The 18,846-nt window shown below is 39.1% G+C and overlaps 1 protein-coding gene across 2 annotated transcripts in view; it reads right to left on the minus strand.

Annotated features, from left to right (window-relative positions):
* The window catches only part of ZFYVE9 (zinc finger FYVE-type containing 9), a 138,900-nt gene that overhangs the window by 97,637 nt on the left and 22,417 nt on the right, over positions 1-18,846 (minus strand). For both annotated transcript variants that reach the window (XM_046663332.1, XM_046663331.1), the window contains exon 3: positions 6,697-8,768. In XM_046663332.1, the coding sequence (XP_046519288.1) occupies positions 6,697-8,768 (2,072 nt within the window). The remainder of the gene's footprint in view (positions 1-6,696; positions 8,769-18,846) is intronic.

The raw sequence follows: 18,846 nt of genomic DNA on the forward strand, positions 1-18,846 counted from the left end.
ATGATGGTCAAAAACTGGAAGCAATCAAGATATCTTGCAATAGCTGAATGAATAAACAAACTGTGGTACTTTCATACAATAGAATATTATTCAGCAATAAAAAGAAATGAGTTATCAAGTCACAAAAAGACATGGAGCAAACCTAATGTATATTGCTAAATGAAAGAAGCCAGTCTGAAAAGGCTACATATTGTATGATCCCAACTATAAGACATTCTGGAAAAGGTAAAACAATAGGGACACTAAAAAGATCAATGGTTCAGGGAGAGGAAAGGGGAGATGCGTAGTTGGTACACAAAGGATTTTTAGGGTAGTGTAACTGTTATACATGATACTGTGATAGGATACATAATATGCATTTATCAAAACTCATAGAACTGTACAACACAAAGAGTGACCTCTAATGTACACTACAGTATATATTTCTTATATAGGACTTTAGTTAATAACACTGTGTCAGTACTGATTCATCAATTTTTTCTTTTTTTTAAAGACTGGCATCTGAGCTAACAACCATTGCCAATCTTCCTTTTTTTTCCTTCTGCTTTTTCTCCCGAAATCCCCCCAGTACATAGTTGCATATTTTAGCTGTGGGTCCTTCTAGTTGCAGTATGTGGGACAGCACCTCAACATAGCCTAACGAGCGGTGCCATGTACGCGCCCAGGATCCAGGGAACCCCTGGGCCACCAAAGTGGAGCACGTGAACTTAACCACTCGGCCACGGGGCTGGCCCCTGATTCATCAATTTTAACTAAAGTACCACACTAGTGCAAGATGTTATTTGGGTCAACCAGGAAGCGGGGGGGAGGTGGGGGAGGAACTCTGTACTTTCCGCTCGATTTTTCTACTCTAAAAAATAGTCTACTAATTTTTTTAAGTGAATATGTCTAGGACATTAGACTAGGGATATGTAGAAGCAGGAGGCTGCCTCTTCAAAGTATATATATTACTTGGTGTAAAAAAAAGAAAAATGGTACCGGGTCTCTCCATCCCTTCTCAAAATGTGTGTTTTATTCTCAATTTTAAATTTGAACAGTTATTTTTAATGTATTTTAATTCCTTAAAGTATTTTTTTCACTTAAACTAAAAATATGTTATAATGAATTAAATATCAAAATATTATTATATAGTTCTGTTATATACCTTTATAGATAAAATTACTCCTGATTTTACTGTGGAACACTAATTCAAATTAAAGGCATAGACGCTCACTATAGTTTGCCATTTTAAACATATACATATTATATAAATTATATAAATATAAACTTATGAAATATATATGTTATAAAATATATATGTTATAAAAATATAAAATGTAACATTTTATAATTACATTTATAAATGTTAAATAAATGTAAAATATCTGTAACTTCAAGTGTCTGAAGGAGGAAACCCTTCTAGAACTATATTAAAAATTGATCTAGATCATTTTTCAATATGTCACTTTGACATTATGTATGTCATCAAGTTATTTTTTTTTAAACTGTAAGTGATTAAGATCTTGTGTGCCTAAAGGGATCTTGAAGAAATAAGTATTGGAAATGAAGAAAAAAGGAAACAGTGATTGTAAATAAACCTCTCAGTGTAGCCTCCTAAAACGGTACCCTGACAAAGAGCATTGCAGTCTAACTGAGATGATTTTCAAAAAACACTTTAAACACAGCACATTTCAAAATTAAACAAAATAAATGGTATACTCTTCCCACAAAGTGATCTCAGCTAATCAGTAAGTTTAGTAATAATTTTACAGAGATAAATCAGTGCTAACACAAATCTTTCCGGTCCTGTACTTTTTTTCAAACAAAGAAGTTCAAACACAGAAAGAACACAGCTCTTTCAGAGATGCAAAGAAGAGGGATAAAGTCTATTCTTTCCTTTTACAGAAGAGGAAACAGAAGCCCAGAGCTTTTTCCATACCCATTCCAGTACTCTTTCCCAGACTATCTCTCCTACAGTTTCTAATCACTAATGCAGTAAAAACTCATCTATTTTGAATTATATTTTTTTAAGTCAACTACAGTGGAAAAATAGTGTGAGTAAACTGGAGCGGTATACATATATTACTGTGACTAAATCTCTCCTCATTCAATGAGTTGGCACCCATATTGTTCTTTTCCTACTTTGTAGTTCAAGACCTGATGGGAGAAGGAAAACCTAAAATCCTGCTAACTTTGATAGGTTCCCCATCTCCTGATAGCACCACTCAACATTTTTGTCTTCCTTAAAAATTCAAATACTCAAATTCCCAATCCTTTACCACTGCCCAAAACGTATGTTCACCAAAAGACAATGACTTACATTTTTAGTAGGCAATTCTAGTAGATAAATTTTGTTGCTATGTCCAGTGTAGTAAAAAGAGCGTGGGGCTTTCGAGTCAGATCTGTCTTAAAATCCATACACTCTCATTTAGAAACTCTGAGAATTTAGGCAAATTACTTGAGGCGTACTTTTCTCGCTTGTAACTGTGTTTCAGAAAATCGTGATGTTAGACTAGACAAGCCTAGCATAAAGTGGGAGTGTTCAAAAATGGTATTCTATTCTCATCTTTCACACCACTCCAAACAAATACAAAATATCTAAGTTATAAGTATAATTTCAAGAGGTTTTTCTTTTAAAGGCTATTTTTTATGTCTACTTCTATCAAGTAGTAGACAGAACAGTTTACCAGCTGGCACCTAGTGAACAATAACTGGCCACATCAGTGACAGTAATCGATAAAGTGTGGCAAAGACTTGCAAATGACCAAATAAAAGACATCTTCTTTTCTTTTAGAAATTCTTCGCTTTCAAAAGAACTCCTCTCTCTTTTACTCTTAAACTTAATGGCTTTCACAGCCCTTTGAAGTCAAAAGATCAAATAAAAAGGGATCAAAATATTTGTGGCAAATGGAGCCCAACAGAAGATAACCATGGTCTGCTGGAATCAGTGATTTCCATAGGCGATTAATAAGGATACAGAATAATGGTGATCATTTGAACCTAGAGGGTACCTTTTGAGGAAGGAGTTCTCTACACTCTATTCTCCAATTTATCACCTATCGTACAGGAGAAGTAAGGATGCTGCTATTTAAAGTCATTATCTAAATAATGTATGAAATAAAAAACTCACATTTGCTGAACATTTTAGAGAGTGTGACATGCTTTTCCAATTAACAATGAAGAATGGAATCCAGGTGTCTTGATCACCATTATAGCAATATAGGAAAAAGTGGCAATATTTCAACACTTTCATAAACTCTAGTGCAATTATTTTATATTTCACTTAATTACATTATACCAAGATGAATGCTATAACAATTATAATATCTACTACTTATCAAGAACTGAATATAAGCCCTATACTCTGTTAAATAATATTCCACATTTTCTATTAACTCCTTCTATATTCAAGTGTGTTTTTATCTTGACGCTACCGATGCTCCGCTGAGATCCCATTTTTCTCACATACTTTAGAACTTTGTTCCATAAATTATACCCACTTTTTTTATAGCTCCCTTTCCAAACAGTCTTTTTGTATCATGACTCCTAACTCCCTCTGCCATTCTTGGAAAAATTAAGCTCTCATTCCTCAATGATCCTAAAGTATTTTGTTCATACTGCTAATATGAATAAGGAGATATTCTAGGGGAAGTAGTATGACTGAAAGAAAGAGTACCAGCTTCAAAGTTGACTCTAGCATTTTCAAGCTGTGTGACCTTGGGCATATTCCTTGACCTCTCTGAGCCTCCGATTCTTGATCTGTCAAATAGGAAAAAGTTAACAACCCATTCTACAAGACTGTGATAGAGATTAAATAAGAATGAATGAATATAAAGCACACATAACTGGTTCTTAATACACTGCATTATAATTTGTTGTGGGATGGTCTGTTTGTCTACTCAGATCAGTGGTTCACAGTTTTTTCAGGATTTTTGAAAAACTTCAAGAAATCCAAATATTCCTCGCCCCACTCACTGAAATTACTGCCCTTGATTATAAATTCCATGAGGTCATACCTCCCCATTTATGTATCTCTGAATCTGCAATACCTCGCCCAGAACCCTTCATATATTAGATGCTCAATATATGTTTGTGACGCTTAAGAGAATTTAGCTGTAGATGTTAAGTAGAGAAATTACTGGATATGCTTACTTTCTATTACAATTTAACAATTTCTTTTTTCAACAGTAAAAACTATTTTACAAAATCACATTTCCTGGAGTATTTTTCTAGCTACATTCCCAGTATAATCTGATTAATACCTAGAAAAAGTATACCTATGTTTATAAGCCCTTTCCTTCTGAGAAGCTCAAGGATTTTTATAGACATTATCTCATCAATCCTTAGAACATCACTGAGGTAACTGGAGATGGAAAGGTAAAAGATGGAATATGAATCCATAATCCATATGAATTCATAAATTCCACTTAGCAAAAATTCTATCTAATTTTTCAACTTATGTGCATTTGCCACCATTTTCTTCTTGAATCCATGTAAATTACCTATTTACTCATTGCATTTGGATATGCTGGTCTGGAGCAAAAGTGTTTTTACTATTTGCTTAAGAAAGCAAAATTTTCAGGAAATGTTAAAAGTAGTAAGTAAAACATAGAACAATATAAAAATGACATCTCTAATACCCCAATAGAAGACTGTTCAGGTTACCGACCATAGGTTTACTTCAGAGTGCAAAGTATTGAAGAATTAAACACATTATTTTCTTCAAACTTTAATAATTACAGATGAACAGCCCAGTCAAGCTTTAACTTCTTTCTGCTCCCCATCATTTGATTCTTTTGTGCTAGGACCCTACGGTAGGCCTTGCTGATTTCCCATCCAGGAGCCACGCTCCCCCTTTTCCTTCTTAACAGAATCCTACTTCTATTCAGGCAACACTGGGCTGAGCCCCCGGAGATGAATCATGATTGATCTTAGCCAATCGTGGTAGTTCTGCTCCCCTTTGTCAGTAACTGGTCTAAGATTGAACCTGTAGTCTAGAACTGGCCAATAAACGGACATTAGTTGCTGGGGATTCTTTCCTCCCAGATGAGAGGGCAGCAAGAGGAATGGGCTCTTTTGCCCCCAACCAGTTTCTTTGCACTTGGGAAGCTGCCAGGTTGGACCTGATGCTTAGAGTTGTGCCACTATATTGAGACCATGAGGGGAAGACCAAGAGGAGTTCAGTGATCTTGACTCTGTATCCAGACATAACAGGGTCTCTATCTTCAGGCTTCCTGTTATGTGAAATAAATGTTATTTTTGTCTAAGTCACTGAGGGTCAGGTACTCTGTTCCTTAAAGTTGAAAGCATCCTAAGTAATACAGACAGATCAATAAATCAAGCAAGAAGGGAAATAGAGGTTAATTATTGAGCACTTACTATAATCTCATTTAGTCTTCACAGCAGCCTAATAAAAATGATTAATATTTTTGTTTTGTTTTTATTAAAAACTAAGGCTTAATAAAGTTATATGGCTAACAGCAACAAAGCTGAAGTTCGAATCTAGATCTGACACCTAAGCTTGCATTCTTTTTAAAAATTCAAAATCTGGGGCTGATCCCCTGGCTGAGTGGTTAAGTTCATATGCTGTACTTTGGGGGCCCGAAGTTCACAGGTTCGGATCCTGGGTGTGGACCTACACACTGCTCATCAAGCCATGCTGAGGCAGCATCCCACGTAGAAGAACTAGAGTGACCTACAACAGGATATACAACTATGTACTTGGGCTTTGGGGAGGGGAAAAAAAAGAGGAAGATTGGCAACAGATGTTAGCCCAGGGGCAGTCTTCCTCAACAACAACAACAACAACAACAAACAGCATTAAAAAAAAGCTGGCAATTTAAAAAAAATAAACACCGAAATCTCCCTTCCTCCTTGTTTCTTAAAAAACAAACAGCTAGTGACATACTGGTTGAGTTCACGTGCTCTACTTCAGCAGCCCAGGGTTCATGAGTTTGGATCCCAGGTGCAGACCTATATACTGCTCATCAAGCCATGCTGTGGCGGTGTCCCATATACAAAAAATAGAGGAAGAGTGGCACAGATGTTAGCTCAGGGGCAATCTTCCTCACCAAAAAACAAAAACAACAAAAAGAACCAAACAAATAAACTGATGTGTTACTAGCTAACAGAATTTAGGGAGAGCTAAGGAATATCAACTCTTCTTATAACCTTGTTACAAGGATCTATAACCTTGAACTCTATTCTGTATCAAAGTTATATGAGGGAAAAGGCAAAAATATGTGTGTGTGTACATATATAAAAAGTTCTAGAAAGTCTAGCGCAATGGCAAAAATCCTACACAAAAAACTGGCATGGATTCTAAGTGTAATATTCAATTTATCAAGAACTAAAAAATATGAAGTCAGTCACAAATATTTCTTAAACGGAGTGAGTAACCTCCTTATTTCAAACTATTTCATTAACCAAATATCTATCAATATAGAAACCACAAAGTTAACACTTCCTCAATTCTCATCTCTTCATGAAAACTGATTCAGCTTAAGTCTTGGCAACAAAAAAATCACATAAACACTAAGAATCAGCAAGCTCATTTTTTATTTAGAAATTTCCTAGCACTGGTTTTCAAAAGCTATTTATAAAGCCATCTCAACCAGAAGTATGTTCACCTGATATTGCCTTTATTAATTTCTAATTGAAAATTAGAGCATTACAAAATGGGCATGCCAGATTTCTGACCTGATACACACAACTTACCTTTCCACATGCTCTGCAGTGATGCCTCCTTTTGGTGAATGTAAACCTGGCTTCACATTTCATGCAATTTGGAGCCTGAGAATCCGGTACCCATACTGGAGCCACCTCACCCAGAGTGGTAAATGGCTTTCTGGCAGAAGTTCCAAACTGACCAGCTCTTAGATCATTATCTGGGCTATCTGGAGCTAATGCAAGGCACGGTCTACTGGATATCCCAGCCTCATAACTTTCTAAATGTTCCCCATTTGTGTCAGCAATAGAGATGTTTCCCAAAGAGGCATTGCATACATTGGTTGCTGAGTTGTCCCCTAATTTTGCTTTCCCAAGAACATCATTTTTGTTTTTAATGTTATTTCCATTGTTTGCAGGAAGGTCATTTTGTAAATGCTCTGATAATGGCTTTGGAATTTGAAGTTTAAGATTAGAAGGTTGCTTAGGTCTTGCACCACCAAAAGGAACACTGATAGACTGCAGGTTTGCCACTATCTTGGGTGAAGATTGCCCAAGCACTGATGGAACCTGACTACAGAAACTGTGTAAATAATTTTTCTTCATTAGGTCACCAGTGCTGTTTGAAAGTAGTCCACTCCCTTCAGTGGCTTCATTTCCTCTCTGTTCATAAATATTTGAGTAGCATTCTGACTTGCTCTCCTCTATTTCCTTTTCTTCCGTTACTGAATCTTCTTTGGAGGGTAAAGTCTTTGGAATAAAACAAACAACTGGGCTCTGCATTCCATAGGAATCACAACAATTAGATAGAGAATTTGCTGCTGGTGTATCCGTAACAGTGGAGAAATCACATCCTTCACTTTCATTCATACAAGTTCCTTTTAAATCTAGACCTGCTTCTGCCGTTCTATCACTCTCTCCTCCCCTATCATTGTGAGTGTCCTCAGGCTGATCCAACTGCAGGAACTTCTCATTTTCTTTATTTACCTGGCTGTCATTCATCTCATTTAGTTTAGTCAATTTCCAATTAGTCATCTCCTGAGATTCAGAGAAATGCTCTGTCATATTAAGAAGTTCTGTAGTGCCAAGAATTTCCGCATGTTTAAAACTCTCATTTTCATCAGCTCTAACTTCAGTGGGCACAAGGCAATCTGAAAACTGTTCACAGCTATCATCCCTTCCAGACCCATTAGGCGTGTCTGGTTTGAGAAGCAAAGGTAAACCAGACTGCATGGATTCTTCAGTTGTTCTCTCCTCTGCTGGCTCTTTTTTCATGAAAATCGCCTCACTCAAGCAGGAAAAGGAATTTGGACTTTCCACATCTGTCCTAGGAGAGCCGTTTTTGCCAGTGAGAACCTCATCTGGTATATAGTTCTCTTGCTTTTTAACAGCAGGACTTCCATCTGTTCCCTGGGAAGAGATCACTGAATCAAATGCTAAACTTGTAATCGCAGACATGGAGGGGTCTCTACCTATATTTTCATCATCCTCTAATTGTGACGTGGAACAGACACTGGCTAGATTATCAGATGAAGTAGTACATACACGTTTAACAGGATCCTCGTCTGCATTTGGTCTATTCAACAGATCCATTTGTTTCTCTGAGTTTATATCTTTTTCAGTGGACCCATTTATACTAAAATTAAATTGATCAGTTTGTCTGTATTCGTCATCCAGTGAACAGCTAAAAGTATCCATGAGGGATTGACTATTATAATTATTACAATCCTGTAAATCGCTTTGTAATGTCCTTTTATCACAGTTATGCATGACGGCTACAACAAGAACATTCTTCTCTTCTGGCAGATAAGTTAGGTTCCCACATTTCTTCTCTCCTACTTCGACAGCACTGCATTGATCATCTCGACTACAGTTCCTTTTAATTAACTGATCTTCTGCAACAGCATTTTCATCAATCCACATCGTGGTGATCTCTGGATTTAGACTACAGTCCTGTCCACTAGCACAATGGTCCTCTCCCTCTGTAGTGAGAGTAACTGAATGAGCCAGGGAGAAGACTTTCAGTTGTGGCTGTGACTCATGAGAAACCGCAGGTTGGCGAGAAGGGGAATCTAGAATCTTATTCCACTTTGTATCCAATAAAATAGGAGAAACTGTTTCATCTGAAAAAATAAATAATTACAGTAAGATTACTGGTAATACTGGAAAAGCTAGGACTGAGTCAATCAACTACATTTGCAAATATACTCTGAAAATAAAATATTCCTAAGACATCTGAAAACAGAGTATTCTTAGGATATGAAGTTTCTAATTTTTAGCTAAGAATGAGAAAATATATTTGACTGTTCCCTGTATTATATGTCATCAAATGGTAATATCCCAGAAGATTCCAAACAACCAAAGAATTCTACCCCAATCTAGTAACATAATTAAAGTGGCCCACAGGCTGTACTAGAGAGCGGGGGGCTGGAGGAGGGGGTGTCCAGCAATGTGGAAGGCCTTGGATTGGCCCAGCACAAGGCAGACTAGAAGCTAATCTAAGATAGAAAACAAGTCAGAACCGTGAAAACAATGTAGTAAATGAGCGGAGAGGAAAGCAAAGGAATTTTCTGTAGAAGTAGATAGATGCTCTATAATCTACATGATGACTAAGATGTGGGTTACGTGGCTATATCTATTTGTCAAAACCATATCGTTAAGATCTATACTTTTTAGTGTATGTAAATTTTATCTTTAAAAAATATAAAAAAATAACAATGAAGCAGGGAATGAGGAGTGGCTGAAGATATATATGAAACAAAAATGACAGTATGTCAATCACTGCTAAAGCTGGGTACTGGGTACACTAGAGCTTATTATACTATTCTGTTTACTTTGTATGTATTTGAAATTTGTCCACACTAATAAGTTTAAAAACAAGTTTGCTATAGGATATGAAATTCTACTCATAACCATGTCATAACACATTATTAATTAGGTTCATATTTACATTATTATCTGAGGACATTTGGCAAAAAGTATTCATTGTCTTATTAAGTCAACCCACTTATATTCTATCTAAAACATAATTTCCCATAATGTTTCCATTTACTTTTTAACAGATCATGACTATGATGGTTATTTTTCCAAGTTACAGTGTTATGTGTATGTTTAATTAGAGAAATAAGAAATACTACACTTATTCCTTTTTCTGCTTTCTTCCTACAATAAATCTCATCTCCACAGTCCTGATATTATGCAAATATATTTTCCTCTCAGCAGTAACGTTAATCTTTAATGCTCCCTTAGCACACTGTTCCTATCTCTGTTAAAGCATCTGCTACACTGTAATGCAATGGCTTATTTACCTGACTCTTTCAGGCAGAAACCATTACTTTCCATCAATGTAAGTCCTCACTTTGCATAGTGCCTGGTACGGAGGAGGTACACAATAAATACATGCTAAGTGAGTATCTACCACAGTGAGTGTGAGGAACATGAAGATTAAATGATAGCTCTGGCCTCCGAGAAGTACATAATCTAGTTGGAAGAATAAGAAATAGATAGAATACACATGAATATCTAATTAGCAGTACAGGACAACATAAGTATTTGAAAACTGTTATGCAGTAGTAGAAAATAAATTCAGAGGAGAAGGATATTTTACAGGCTGAGGTAGCAAGCTTGAATTCATGGAGGCAGGAGGAAATGGGCTGGGCTTCAAAGACAATTTTATGTTAAGCTTGGAAAAGAGGGCATTCACAAGGAAGGGAACAAGGACAAGTATAATCCCAAAAACAACAATGTGAGAGAGCAATAAGTAAATCGGTTTGGGTTGAAAAAAATTAGTTTAAGGAAGTAGTTAAAAAAAAAGCTAGAAAGGGCAGACAGTAAAAGCTTTAAAACATCAGATTATGTGGAGATGAATTTAGTATACTCTGAGTGTTCAATCCCAAGTTTACCAAATTTGGGCTAGCAGAGACTTGAGATTTAGCAACATGTGCTTCCTTTAAAAAAAAATAGAAATCTTATTTCCAAGCTGGTTTCTAGAAACAAAAAGGAAAGAGTGCTTCTTACAACAATATTTAATAATATTCAAACAGGAATGCTCAGGTATTAAAAACTTCATTTTTAATTTTAATTTAATTTTAACTTTAATTTAATTTTAATTTTAATAAATTATTCAACTACCTGCTGTCTGGGCATAATGTTTATTATCTAGTGTCATCACAGTCTGTGTGTGGTATATTTTTCATTTAAAGGAGGAAATTAGGGGCCAGCCTGGTGGCACAGTGGTTAAGTTTGTGTGCTCTGCTTTGGCGGCCCCGCATTTACAGGTTCAGATCCCAGGCACAGACCTACACACTGCTCATCAAGCCATGCTGTGGAGGTGTCCCACAAACAAAATACAGGAAGATTGGCACAGATGTTAGCTCAGCGACAATCTTCCTCAAGCAAAAAGAGGAAGATTGGCAACAGATGTTAGCTCAGGGCCAATCTCCCTCACCAAAAAGAAAAGAGGAGGAAATTAACACAAAATGAGAAATCACTTTATTTAAAAAATACTTGCAAAGGCATCAGGCCAGAGGTGGTAGTTTTAATGCATCTGATACTGAGATTAAAAAAGAAAGTTACAAACAAGTAGCTGGCTTCCGAAATTTTTCTCCTTCTAAAGGAGTTATCTTTTTGTCAGCAAATGCTATATTTTCAAACTAAAATGACAATTTTAACTGATTCAACAAAACTGTATTGAAAATCAACTATATACAAAATCCCTTCCTAGAATCTACAGAAGTCACAAAGAGATTGATGTAATGAACTAAGTTTTATTAAGTAGAGTCAGTGGGATTCTAGCAGCATAGAATTCACATGATTAGATGCAGCACCTTTGTAAACATCTCATGACTTAAATGACTGTGATACATACAGGGCCCAACCAAAGAAAGGGGTGAGAAAATACTCGTACACACGATCGAAGCTCAGAGGAGAATACGTCTTCCAAAGCCCACCTAGATAAAATAAAGTCCCAAATGAGTAGAGCTCACATTTACACGAATCAGGAATGAGCCTGGGTTACAGGTAGCGTTGGGTCATCAATGGTGAACCATGAGAAGAAGAGGCCATTCCCTACTACCTTCTCTTCAGGGCTTGCTCTATCATACACTTAAGACAACAGAATCAACTAATCTCTCTTCCCAACTGCCATCAAAGAACAACCTGAATCACTGTATATGATAAAGGTTTGGGGACCATTACTAAAATCATGGACTTTAGATGGAAATATATCACTTTGTAAACTTGTTCCATGCCATGCCATTTCCCATTAGAACAGAGAACACCAGGCAAGAGGGTAAAGTGAAAGACAGAGATTTAATTATGGCTTATCCATTCAAGCCATACCGAGAGGGGAATTTAAGGAAAAGCTTTACCTAAATGAAGTGAATTTTAAGCAGACACTTTTACACTGGGCCTTGAGAATGTGTAATTTAACAGTTTTAGAAGTTACTTAAAAATGTAGGATCCAAGATGGCGCTGTGAGTAGTCCTCTTTGTCTCTCCCCCTTCGAGTCTACAATTATTTGGACACTTATCGCTTAACAAAGGATATCCAGACAGCATCTCAGGACGTCTGAGATACCCACGCGACTATACATCGGAAGGCGGACGGACTTTCCTCTGGGAGGATGTGGAAATAGGTGAAAACTCTCCAACCCCGACCGAGCAGCCTAGTACCCGCAAGCGGCTTTCTTCCAACGGATGCCCCCAGAAGATCTACACACATCTAGGGCAGGAGCGAGCACACAACAGAGGAGCGACGGTGGAAACAGGTGACCAGAACCCTACCTAAACCCCCCGCAATTACTCCTGAACGCAGAGGGAAACTTTGGAGTTGCACACCTGGGCCCACGGGGAGAGTCTCTCCCCGCCATTGGCGGGGAGATCCCACCTGGTGTTCGCGGCACCCGGAGGGTCCCAGAGAGAGTCGCTGAGGGTATGGAGGTCTCCCAGCTGCCACTGCCGGCACGGTGGGGCTAGGGATTGCCGGAGATCTCCGAGCGGACTGGGACTGGGTGAAGCTCCAAAGGCCGACTCCACGCCCCGGAGGGGAAGTTACAGAATACTGCCCAGGCAGCAGACAAAACTCTCTGTCTGCCATTGGCGGAGGAGCCATGCCCAGCACTCAACTCCGGGAAAGTCCCAGAGAGAAGCCCAGAGGGTGGGGCGACCCCCAGCTGCCATTGCCCGCCCTGTGGGACTAGGGATTGCCGGAGATCTCAGAGAGGACTGGGGCTGGGGGAAGTTCCAAAGGCCGGCTCTGCGCCCCGGAGGGGAAGCTCCGGAGTTCCGCCCGGGCAGCAGACAAAACTCTCTGTCTGCCTTTAGCAGAGGGGCAATGCCCAGCATTCAACTCCAGGAAAGTCCTGGAGAGAATCCCAGAGGGCGGAGCGACCTCCAGCTGCCATTGCCCGCCCCATGGCGCTAGGGATTGCCGGAGATCTCGGAGAGGACTGAGGCTGGGGGAAGCTCCAGAGGCCCGCTCTGCGCCCCAGAGGGGAAGTTACAGAATTCTGCCCGGGCAGCAGACAGAGCTCTCTGTCTGCCATTGGCAGAGGGGCCACACCCAGCACTCAGCTCTGGGAAAGTCCAGGAGAGAATCCCAGAGGGCGGGGCGACCCCCGGCTGCCGTTGCCCGCCCCGTGGGACTAGGGATTGCTGGGGATCTCGGAGAGGACTGGGGCTAGGGGAAGTTCCAGGGGCCGGCTCTGCGCCCCGGAGGGGAAGCTCCGGAGTTCTGCCTGGGTAGCAGACGGAATTCTCTGTCTGCCTTTAGCGGAGGGGCAACGCCCAGCATTCAACTCCGGGAAAGTCCCGGAGAGAAGCCCAGAGGGCGGGGCGACCTCCAGCTGCCATTGCCCGCCCCATGGGGCTAGGGATTGCCGGAGATCTCGGAGAGGACTGGGGCTGGGGGGAGTTCCAGAGACCCAGCTCCGTAGCCTAGGGGGAAACCCTACAGGCTCACAGCAGCCTTAGGGAAAGCCTCTGCACAGCACCAGTAGAAAGCACCCAGCCGGCAGCCACAAGGCTGGAAGACCCCAGGGCAAAAACAGCATAGCTAGGTGAACTAACCACAGACTGTAGAAGATGCCAATAGCTCTCCTGCGACCCATAGAGGACAAGTGAGATTTTGTGGGTGCCGACAGCAACGGAGCGACAAATATAAGTGATCCCACCCCTGGCCGCTGGAAAAGCCCATAACACCGTTGCAGACCCCAAGGAGGGAGCACATCTAGGTGGGCTGCAACAGTAGGCACCAGCAGCCTGAAGCCCCCCTGTGACGGCCCCCACAGCAGAGGAGGGAATCCAAAGGACCACTGTGACTACGAGGAGGGGCCCAGGCCCAGTTAGCCAACTGCGGACAGGGTTCCTGGTTGGTGCAGTATAAATAGCTGCTCCCCCACCGCAGCAGCTGAAACAAGTGAAAGGAGCAACTAAACTCTATTTCCATGCGGAGGCACAAATCAACAACATCAAGCAATATGAAAAAATACATTAAATCTCCAGAACAGAAAGAAAGTAACAAATACACAGAAAACAATCCCAAAGAAAATGAGATATATAACCTAAATGATGATGACTTCAAAACAGCCATCATTAAAATACTCAATGAGTTAAGAGAGAATTCTGACCGACAACTCAACGAGTTCAGGACCTATGTCACAAAAGAGTTTGATACGATAAAGAAGAACCAAACAGAAATATTGGAAATGAAGAACACAATAGAGGAGATTAAGAAAAATCTAGATGCTCTGAACAGTAGGGCCAATAATATGGAGGAAAGAATTAGCAATTTGGAAGATGGCAATATAGAATTGCTGCAGGCAGAGGAGGAGAGAGAAGCAAGACTAAAAAGAAATGAAGAAACTCTCCGAGAATTATCAGACACAATTAGGAGATGCAACGTAAGGATTATAGGTATACCAGAGGGAGAAGAGAAGGAGAAAGGGGCAGAAAGCCTATTCAAAGAAATAATGGCCGAGAACTTCCCAAATCTGGTGAGGGAGATGGATCTTCAGGTGACAGAAGCCAATAGATCTCCAAACTTTATCAATGCAAGACCAACTCCACGGCATATAGTAGTGAAGCTAGCAAAAGTCAACGACAAGGAGAAAATACTAAGGACAGCCAGGCAAAAGAAACTAACCTACAAAGGAACCCCCATCAGGCTATCAGCAGATTTCTCAGCAGAAACTTTACAGGCTAGAAGAGAGTGGAATGATATATTCAAAAATCTGAAGGACAAAAATCTACAGCCGAGAATTCTCTACCCAGCGAAAATATCCTTCAAATACGATGGAGAAATAAAAACTTTCCCAGATAAACAAAAATTAAGGGAGTTCATTGCCACAAAACCTCCTCTACAGGAAATCCTCAGGAAAACCCTCATTCCTGAAAAATCCAAAAAAGGAAACGGGCTACAAAACCAAGAGCAGAGGAGATAAGTAGAAGGACAACAACAGAGAGTAGCAGCTCTACAGCAGAACAGATTAAACCATGGGACAAGTAACAAAGGAAATTGAAGAAAACTGGAAAACAAGACACAAAATGGTAGTGGTAGGCCCCCACATCTCAATAATCACTCTAAATGTAAATGGATTGAACTCCCCAATCAAAAGACACAGAGTGGCAGGATGGATCAAAGAACAAGATCCAACAATATGCTGCCTCCAGGAAACACACCTCAACCCCAAAGACAAACACAGACTCAGAGTGAAGGGATGGAGAACAATACTCCAAGCTAATAATGAACAAAAGAAAGCAGGTGTCGCTATACTAATATCAGACAAGGTAGATTTCAAAGCAAAACAGATAAAGAAAGATAAAGAGGGACAGTATATAATGATAAAAGGGACTCTCCACCAAGAAGACATAACACTTATAAATATATACGCACCCAACACAGGAGCACCAAGATTTGTAAAGCAACTCTTAATAGAACTAAAAGAAGACATCAACAACAATACAATAATAGTAGGGGACCTCAACACACCATTAATACCAATGGACAGAACATCCAGACAGAAAATCAACAAGGAAATAATAGAATTAAATGAAAAATTAGACCAGATGGACTTAATAGATATATATAGAACACTTCATCCAAAAACAGCAGGTTACACATTCTTCTCAAGTGCACATGGAACATTCTCAAGGATTGACCATATTTTGGGAACCAAAGCAAACATCAATAAATACAAGAGAGTTGAAATAATATCAAGCATCTTTTCTGATCATAATGCTATTAAACTAGAAATCAACTACAAGAAAAAAGCAGAGAAAGGTGACAAAAATGTGGAGACTAAACAACACGCTTCTCAACAAACAATGAATCATTGAAGAAATTAAAGAAGAAATCAAATTTTATCTGGAGACTAATGAAAATGAGAACACGACATACCAAATCATTTGGGATGCAGCAAAAGCAGTCCTAAGAGGGAAATTCATTGCAATACAGGCTCACCTGACTAAACAAGAAAAAGCTCACATAAGCAACCTCAAACGACACCTAACAGAACTAGAAAAAGAAGAACAAACAAAGCACAGAGTCAGTAGAAGGAGGGAAATAATAAAAATAAGAGCAGAAATAAACGATATTGAAACAAAAAAAACAATAGAAAGGATCAATGAAACAAAGAGTTGGTTCTTCGAAAGAATTAACAAAATTGACAAACCCCTAGCCAGACTCACCAAGAAAAGAAGAGAGAAATCACAAATTAATAAAATTAGGAATGACAGAGGAGAAATCACAACAGATACCAATGAAATACAAGAGATCATAAGAGAATACTATGAAAAACTATATGCCAACAAATTGAACAACCTGGAAGAAATGGACAAATTCCTAGACTCCTACAATCACCCCAAACTGAATCAGGAAGAAATGGAGAATCTGAATAGGTCAATCACAAGTAAGGAAATAGAAACGGTAATCAAAAACCTCCCCAAAAATAAGAGTCCAGGACCAGACGGCTTCTCTGGAGAATTCTACCAAACATTCAAAGAAGACTTAATACCTATTCTCCTCAAACTGTTCCAGAAAATTGAGAAAGATGGAGAACTCCCTACACATTCTATGAAGCCAACATCACTCTGATCCCCAAACCTGACAAGGACAACACAAAGAAGGAGAACTACAGGCTGATATCACTGATGAACATAGATGCAAAAATCCTCAACAAAATTTTGGCAAAACGAATACAGCAATACATCAAAAAGATTATACACCATGATCAAGTGGGATTTATACCAGGGACACAGGGATGGTTCAACATCCGCAAGTCAATCAACGTGATACACTACATCAACAAAATGAAAAAACCACATGATCATCTCAATAGATGCAGAGAAAGCATTCGACAAGATCCAACACCCATTTATGATAAAAACCCTCAGTAAAATGGGTACAGAAGGAAAGTACCTCAACATAATAAAGGCCATATATGACAGACCCACAGCCAACATCATACTCAATGGACAAAAACTGAAAGCCATCCCTCTGAGGACAGGAACAAGACAAGGGTGCCCACTTTCACCACTCCTATTCAACATAGTACTGGAGGTGCTGGCCAGAACAATTCGGCAGGAAAAAGAAATAAAAGGAATCCAAATAGGTAACGAAGAAGTAAAACGCTCGTTGTTTGCAGACGACATGATCTTATATATAGAAAACCCCAAAGAATCCATAGAAAAACTATTAGAAATAATCAACAACTACAGCAAAGTAGCAGGGTATAAAATTAACGTGCATAAATCAGTAGCATTTCTATACACTAACAATGAACTAACAGAAAAAGAACTCAAGAACTCAATCCCTATTCACAATCGCAACGAAAAGAATAAAATACCTTGGGATAAACTTAACCAAGGAAGTGAAGGATCTATACAATGAAAACTACAAGACTTTCTTGAAAGAAATTGACGATGACTTAAAGAGATGGAAAGACATTCCATGCACATGGATTGGAAGAATAAACATAGTTAAAATGTCCATACTACCTAAAGCAATCTACAGATTCAATGCTATCCCAATCAGAATCCCAAGAACATTCTTCACAGAAGTTGAACAAACAATCCTAAAATTCATATGGGGCAACAAAAGACCGCGAATTGCTAAAGCAATCCTGAGAAAGAAAAACAAAGCCGGCGGAATCACAATCCCCGATTTCAAAACATACTACAAAGCTACAGTGATCAAAACAGCATGGTACTGGTACAAAAACAGGTCCACAGATCAATGGAACAGAATTGAAAGCCCAGAGATAAAACCACACATCTATGGACAGCTAATCTTCGACAAAGGAGCAGAGGGCCTACAATGGAGAAAAGAAAGTCTCTTCAACAAATGGTGCTGGGAAAACTGGACAGCCACATGCAAAAGATTGAAAATTGACCAGTCTTTTTCACCACACACCAAAATAAACTCAAAATGGATCAAAGACCTAAAGATTAGGCCTGAGACAATAAGTCTTTTGGAAGAGAATATAGGCAGTACACTCTTTGACATCAGTTTCAAAAGAATCTTTTCGGACACTATAACTCCTCAGTTGAGGGAAACAATAGAAAGAATAAACAAATGGGACTTCCTCAGGCTAAAGAGCTTCTTCAAGGCAAGGGAAAACAGGATTGAAACAAAAAACAGCCCACTAATTGGGAAAAAATATTTACAAGCCACTTATCCGACAAAGGGTTAATCTCCATAATATACAAAGAACTCACACCGATTAACAACAAAAAAACAAACAACCCGATCAAAAAATGGGCAGAGGACATGAACAGACATTTCTCCAAAGAAGATATAAGTATGGCCAATAGACACGTGAAAAGATGTTCATCATTGCTAATCATCAGGGAAATGCAAATCAAAACTACACTAAGATATCACCTTACACCCGTTAGATTGGCAAAAACATCCAAAACCAAGAGTGACAAATGTTGGAGAGGTTGTGGAGAAAAAGGAACCCTCATACACTGTTGGTGGGAATGCAAACTGGTACAGCCACTATGGAAAACAGTATGGAGATTTCTCAAAAAGTTAAAAATAGAAATACCCTATGACCCAGCCATCCCATTACTGGGTATCTATCCTAAGAACCTGATATCAGAAATCTCAAGAGTCCGTTGCACCCCTATGTTCATCGCAGCATTATTTACAATAGCCAAGACGTGGAACCAGCCTACATGCCCAGAAACTGATGATTGGATA

The sequence above is a fragment of the Equus quagga genome, chromosome 5 (assembly GCF_021613505.1).
Source record: "Equus quagga isolate Etosha38 chromosome 5, UCLA_HA_Equagga_1.0, whole genome shotgun sequence".
Lineage (NCBI taxonomy): Eukaryota > Metazoa > Chordata > Mammalia > Perissodactyla > Equidae > Equus > Equus quagga.